General features: G+C 49.4%; 1 protein-coding gene across 4 annotated transcripts in view; it reads right to left on the reverse strand.

The window, feature by feature from the left end:
• Positions 1-7,342, reverse strand: part of Fhad1 (forkhead associated phosphopeptide binding domain 1) — a 128,632-nt gene that overhangs the window by 49,899 nt on the left and 71,391 nt on the right. For all 4 annotated transcript variants that reach the window (XM_031379356.1, XM_031379354.1, XM_031379355.1 and 1 more), the window contains exons 15-16: positions 2,279-2,349; positions 1,263-1,400 (exon numbers count right to left, since the gene is read on the reverse strand). In XM_031379356.1, coding sequence (XP_031235216.1) covers positions 1,263-1,400; positions 2,279-2,349 — 209 coding nt within the window. The remainder of the gene's footprint in view (positions 1-1,262; positions 1,401-2,278; positions 2,350-7,342) is intronic.

Below are 7,342 nucleotides of genomic sequence, written 5' to 3' on the forward strand. Positions count from 1 at the left end.
TCTCTCTCTCTCTCTCTCTCTCTCTCTTCTTCACTCCCTCCTGCTCTCCATTTCTCCCTCCCTCTCCCTTCTCTTTGCCTCCCTCCCTTCCTCCTCCCCCACCTCCCATCAACTATTAGCTGCCTATGGATCCTCAGGATGGGCAGGGCCTGTGTGCTCCCTGTCCCTCCGAGACAAGATGTCTACAGGCCCAGGCTTACATTGGCCTTGGGCACAGCTGTGAATTCTAGCCCGTGACGCAGACTGTTTTCAATACAGAATCCGATCCAAGTTGCTTCCCTTGGGACATCTCTGGGAAAGCCCCGGGTACCCCAACACTGTGTTTGGGATGCAGATCTGGGGTGTCACGGGCTCCTAGGGGGGATGTCAGAGGCAGACTCTGAACCTCAAGCAGGCCCTCAGATCATGCAGGCACCTTAGCAGGCAAGGCTCCATGTGTGGCAGAGCTTTCTACTTGGCCTGGATGCTAGGCAGGTGAGTGGCGATTTGGGCCAATTTGTTTCTCTAGATATATATCTAAAGAAGAAAAGGGGGAGGGATGACATGACCTGAAATCGGTTTTGCTTACACTTGGCCACTGATAAACCAGGATCTGCAGTAACAACTCCAATTTGTATACTCAACTGAAATACAAGACAAATAAGGCAGCATTTCCTGAACTCTCAATACGCCTGCTTTTTCCAGTTGATTGTTGTGTTTTTTCTTTTTGTTTTTTGTTTTTGTTTTTGTTTTTTGTTTTATCGAGACAGGGTTTCTCTGTGTAGCCCTGGCTGTCCTGGAATCACTCTGTAGACCAGGCTGGCCTCAAACTCAGAAATCCGCCTGCCTCTGCCTCCCAAGTGCTGGGATTAAAGGCGTGCGCCACCACCGCCCAGCGTGTTTTTTCTTTTTAAAGTTTTATTTATTTATTTATTGTACTTAATATGATGGGTGTTTTGCCTGAGTGTAGGTACACCAGTACATTATCTGTGTGCAGTGCCCACAGAGGCCAGAACAGGGTGTCAGACCCAAGTTGCAGATGGTTCTGGGCTGCAACATGGGTGCTAAAAGCCCCAGTCTCCTGCAAGAGCAGCCAATGCTCTTAACCATAGAGCCATCTCTCCCCATCCCATTGCTGTGAGTTTTAGAACCAAATTATTCATCCTATGTAAGCATTTAGAGCCGGTCCACCAGTCCGGAAGCTGGGGAGGTTACTGTTCGGCACAAAGCCCCAGTGGCCCATGGAAATGTCCACTTTGCTTCCCAGGCGCAGAGGAACTTACCGCCTTCTCTTCTGTCAGCTGCTGGATTCTGGCTTTCAGCTTCTCTTCTTGTTCCAGCTTCTCTGCCAGCTTCTCTTTCTCGGCTAGGTGCTCCTGCAGCAGAGACTGCTGCGTCTCCTGAGAAGCTTTCACCTGGGCCTGCATGGAGAGAAAAGACAGCTGATGCCCACGGGGGAGAGATGGAGGAATCCTTTAGCCACTTCCTTGTGAGTTGCTTATCTTCCATAAAAGTTCCATAAAAGCATGGCTGACTCACGTCGGAATAGAGAGGTGAGTACTGAAAAAGCAGCAGGAATGTTGAGACATCACACTCCCCGTTCTAGATAGGAATCCCAGCTCTAGCTAAGTCTTCATGTCTCCCCATCCTGAACACGGGGTGTCACTGTGCCTGCATCTCAGTCATGAGATGATGAGGGGGACTTTAAGCCCAGTGCATGCTGGGTAGTAAGTGCTCGGTAAACAGCAGCCAGGCAGGTCAGGAGCCCTGTGCTTCGATACTTTACCCAACTGGCCATGTGGCAGACTATCACCGACCTCCCTGAACACGGATGTCCACATCTGCAGAATGGGATTGATGAGCTACAGTCCACAGGCTGGATCGGGTTCGACCGCCCCCTTTGTGTGTGGCATGTAGTATGTATGTGTAGACATGTATGTCTATGGCACTGGTGTGGAGATGAGAGGACAACCGGGCGGAGTCATCCATCTCCTTCCTCTGTGTGGGTCCCAGGGACGAAACTCAGACCAGCAGGCTTATCTGCTGGGCCACCTCGCTGGCCCTCTCTGGGAGTTTTTGAAGGAAATCTAGCACTGTGGTTATCCCAGGAAGCCAGGTAGGGGATGGGGCCCTGCCTGTGTCTGTCTAGTCCTCTGTAGGCTATCTCAGACACTGGGCTCAATCCCTTTGTGCAAGCAGAACATCCTGGTGCTCGCAGGTGGGTGGTGGCTGACTCACCCACCGCAGGGAAACAGAGTCAAATTCACAGTTTGGGGGAGAAAAGAGCGGAAAGAGTCACCCGAAGTTCCTGGGACTGGCTCGTGATTTTCTTGTAATGTTCCAGAAGATATATCAGACACAGAGAGAACCCTTGAAAAGAGGGGCAGGAAGAGAGGAGAGGGTCAGTTTATCTCCCTGTGTCTTTTCCCCTCCCTTCCTTCCCTTCCTTCCTTTCCCTCCCTCTCTGCCTTTCTTTTTATTTATTTCTTCCTTTCCTTTTCAAATTGTGGTCTTGCTATGTAGCCCAGGCTGGCCTTGAACTTGTGACCCTTCTACCTCAGCTTTCTAATTGCCGACAGTACAGATTTGCTCTACTATACCCAGCTTTGCATAACAACTTATCCCATCAAGACAGGACAAACTGTCATCTAATATATTTTTCAAATGGATGCTGGACATTTGGGCCAGCTACAGCTCCAGTTTGTGTACGGCTTTGTTTTGGCAGACACTAAAAATGTATCAATAACGGGGCTGGTGAGATGGCTCAGTGGGTAAGAACACCGACTGTTCTTCTAAAGGTTCTGAGTTCAAATCCCAGCAACCACATGGTGGCTCACATCCGCCCATAATGAGATCTGATGCCCTCTTCTGGTGCATCTGAAGACAGTTACAGTGTACTTATTTATAATAATAAATAAATCTTTAAAAAATAAAATGTATCAGTAAGACACCACTTCCTGTATGCAAATTACGAGCAAGGAATTTTATGAAGCCACACCCTTCCCAGTCTTTACAGTGTAGTCTGAGTGACAGGTCAACCTCACAGATAAGAAACACACAGGTCGAGCTGGAGAGTTGGCTCAGCAGGTTAAGAACACTGACTGCTCTTCCGAAGGTCCTTAGTTCAAATCCCAGCAACCACATGGTGGCTCACAACCATCTGTAATGAGATCTGACGCCCTCTTCTGGGGTGTCTGAAGACAGCTGCAGTGTATTTACATATAATAATAAATAAATCTTAAAAAAAAAAAAAAAGAAAGAAATACACAGGTCTTGGGAGGCAGAGGCAGGCGTACTTCTGAGTTCGAGGCCAGCATAGTCTACAGAGTGAGTTCCAGGACAGCCAGGGCTACTCAGAGAAACTCTGTCTCAACAAAAAACAAAACAAAACAAAAAAAAAAACAAAAAAAACAAAAGAAAGAAAAAAGAAAAAAGAAACACAGGGGCACCACAGGCGCCCAAGTGACAGGGCAGGAGAGGGGAATATGAGGGTCTCAGCAGAGGCTGTGGAATCATTAGGTGTGGGCACAGTGGGAGGGAGGGCATCCCAGAACAGAGAGCAAAGCTGGCTGAGTGATGATGTCATCGATGGGCCCTAGATCCTGGGACCAGAGACTACACAGAGAAGGGATGCTACCCGTGTGTTTAGGTTAAAGACGCTGAGGTGGAAGTCTCTCATCTGTGCAGACTCACACAATCACACATGTTATCCTAAGAGAGCAAAGGGAGCTCTGTTGATGATAGACAGACAGAGACAGATAAGGGTTAATAGAACTGAGAGAGAGACTGAGAGAGATTTTGCCCCAGGGTTTCTCTGTGTAGCCCTGGCTGCCCTGGAACTCTCTCTGTGGACCTGGCTGGCCTTGAATTGAGGCATCCACCTGCCTCTGTCTCCTAAGAGTGCTGGGATTACTGGCGTGTGCCACCGCTGCCTGGTTGAGAGGTTTTGATTATGCTATTACCTGGGCATGGGTATTTTACGTCTATGTATGTCTGTGCTCCATCTATGTGCCCGGTACCCATGGAGGGCAGAAGAAGTTGTCAGATCTTCTATAACTAGAGCAGATGGTTGTGAGCGACCACATAGGTGCTGGGGATTGAAAAGGGACAATAGGCCTTGCTCTTCACCACACAGGAAGCTCTGGGGAGAATGAAGGTGTTACACTGCTGGCTTTGAAGATAGAGAAAGGACTAGGCCTGGAGGCACAGGCCCGTAATCTAGGATCTCAGGAGGCTGAGCAAGGAGGATCACAAGTTCTAGGCCTGTCTGTGCATGGAGTCAGTTCCAACTTTGTGAAATCTTGTTTTAAAAGCAAAAGTAAGCCAAGAGGTGGTGGCATATACTTTTATTCCCAGCACTCTGGAAGTGGAGGCAGGCACATTTTGAGTTTGAGGCTAGCCTGGTCTACAGAGAGAGTTCCAGGACAGCCAGAAAGCCTTTCTTGAAAAAAAAAAAAAAAAAAAGATTGGAAGTAAAAGGAGATCTGGGGATGTAGCTTAGTGGCAGTGTTTGTATAAGGCCCTGGGTTCTAGCCCCCATACCGAAAAAAGGGAACAAAGACAGAAGAAGAGATCGTGAATGAAGGAATGAAGTTCCAGAAGCTTAAAAGGCAAGGGAAGGAGGTGGGTACCCTCGGAACCTGCAGCAGGAAACATCCCAGTAGCTTCCTGGCTTGGTCCCATGAGACTGGCCTACATTGTTGGCCTCTGGTATAGTAAGAGAGAGACTCCTTGGTGACTTGTTGGAGCAGCACACGACAAAAAGATGAGAGGATGAAGAACTGTGGGGGCCAGGGAGGGGTGAAGCTTCCTTGGACAGCTGGAGGGTGGAGGGAAGAAGCTCTGGTACACCCGAATGGGAGGCTAAAGATCTAGCAGGCCCGGGGCTGGGGTGGGGGAACCTCAAATGTACAGTCCTGATTTAAACAACTCTGAAGTGTACAGAGTCCACTCCTGCCCCCACGTGCCTGCCGCTTCGGGAATCGATGAACGTCTCACCATCGCAGCATCCCGTCATCGCCCCAACTGATAGACGAGCTCTGAGTTCAGTGGCTGCCTGCAGCCAGTCCAGGACTCCAGTCAGTGTGCAGGGTCTGAGTCCCGGTTGCTACTGGCTGAGCAGTAAGCTGCTCTGGGAAGAACGCATTTAGAGAACGAAAGTGGGGCTGGCCAGAGAGGAAGGAGCTGGCAAGATGTCTTTACTGCCCTGCCACTGGCATGGTGGGCCGGCCCCTTCCTTGTTAGGGAGGCGGTTGTATGTCCTAGTAGAGTAGTGGTTCTCAACCTCCCTAATGCTGCGACCCTTTAACACAGTCCCACAGGTTGTGATGACTGCCCCCCTCCCCCAACCATAAAATTACTTCATTTCTACTCCATAACTGTAATTTTGCTACTGTTTTGAATCTGCTATGTAGGATATCTGATATGTGACCCCAAAGGGGTTGTGACCTACACGTTGAGAACCCCTGCCCTATGGGATGCGTAGAAGCTTCCATGGCCAGATATGTCATTGGACAGTAGACCCATGCCGGGAACTTTGGTAAGGTAGACCAGGTTGAGACCCAGAGACTCGGTGGGCACACACCTGAGATTAGGCGACTCCCCACTCCCTGCCAGACTCCTGGCCTGAAACACGTGTCATGGTTCTCACATAAAAGAAACATGTCCTATGCTCATGTAGGCCCAAAACAGAGTTCTCCATGCTAATGAGATACCCAGGGGCCCAGAGGGTTCAGGCAATGAACTTCCCTTCCCAGACAGTCCTCCCTGCAAAAGCTATTTAATCTCAGGTCTACCCTGAGAAGTGGGTATGGTATGCTATGCATATATTTGCCACCATGAACAACCAATAAACTATTTCTTTCATGAAAATACTCTGTGGGGAGCCATAGAGAAGACAGAGCCACAGCTTAATTCTCCTGTTGAAGGCTTCTTCTCTGTGCTCCCAGCCACAACTACCACCAAGCCTGCCTCTGCCAAGCTAAGGACAATCACCACTTGGATAAGCCAGAGCTCCCCTTTCCCCCCAGCCCACGGGCCCTGACTCAGTTTTCTGCTCTTCCACAGAGTGGACATGGACTCACAAGGTATTTCTCTTGTTCAGCCCATCATAAGAACAAAAAGAACTCTAGACACGGCTGGGTACTCCTCTTGAGATGTTAGAGACTCCTGCTCTAACTTAGAGGTTTGCTTGTAGCCAAAGGGATGCCGAGGTAGTCAAGGCCGATGTCATGAGCTAGGCTGCAGAAGCAGGCCTGAGAGAAAAGGTGAGAGGTACAACAGCCAGCTCTGAGATTCCTGGAACCTGAACAACCGGAAGGATCCCAAGGGGAACTGGCCAGAGAGGAACTGGACACTGTCTGTGGTCAGGGCCAGTCTAGGGTCTCAGCCACCGTCTGTGACCCAGGGGCCAAAGAGAAGGGCCAAGTCATGGGTGGGATCTACAGACGACCAAAGGAAGAGGGGAGAGATGGAAGGTGAAGTGGGGAGGTGTGCCAGACTGTGTCTTAAGATCAGGTGGTATGCTGGGGTGGATAGGAATGGCCCCCATAGACTCATGTGTTTGAATGTTTTGCCTATAGGGAAGGGCAGATTAGAAGGTGTGGCCTTGTTGGAGGAAGTGTGTCACAGTGGGGGCGGGCTTTGAGGTCTCCTATGCTCAAGCTATGCCCAGAGTGGCACACAGTCTCCTTATGCCGCTTTTGGATTAAGATGTGGAACTCTTGGCTCCTCAGCCCCATGTCTTCCTGCATGCTGCCATGCTTTCTACTGTGATAATGGACTAAACGTCTGAGCCAGTAAGCCAGCCCCACTTCAATATTTTCCTTTATAAGAGTTGCTATGGTCATGGTATCTCTTCACAGCAACGGGACCCTAACCTAATGTGATCACATTGGTATTTTGCCTTTGGCAAGAAGATCAAGATTCCATTGTATTTTCAGTTACAAATGCTCTAAGTGTTGATTGCAAAAATGCAAAAGTTACAGACATTGGTCGTGGGAAGAGCCCGAAGCTCTATCTTCAGTTGCACACTGTGGGCCAGCATGCAGCAGTTACTGAGGCTGGAGATGCAGCCCAGTTGGTAGAATGCCCATCTAGCATGTTTGAGGCCCTGGGTTTATCCAGCGCCAGTATAAACTGGTGATGCACATCTGTAATCCCAGAGTTTGGGAGGAAGAAACAAGAGGATCCAAGGTCATCCTCAGCTGCATAGCAAGATGAAAGCCAGCCTTAGTCGCACGAGACTCTATCTCACAAAACAAGAACAATCACAAAGCTGTTGAACAGCTGCAAGAAAGCAAAGGCCCTCTGTGTGACCCACCCTATTGCCATGACAGTCCATAATTTTGTGTGTCCCTCCAGA

The sequence above is a fragment of the Mastomys coucha genome, unplaced genomic scaffold, assembly GCF_008632895.1.
Source record: "Mastomys coucha isolate ucsf_1 unplaced genomic scaffold, UCSF_Mcou_1 pScaffold18, whole genome shotgun sequence".
NCBI lineage: Eukaryota > Metazoa > Chordata > Mammalia > Rodentia > Muridae > Mastomys > Mastomys coucha.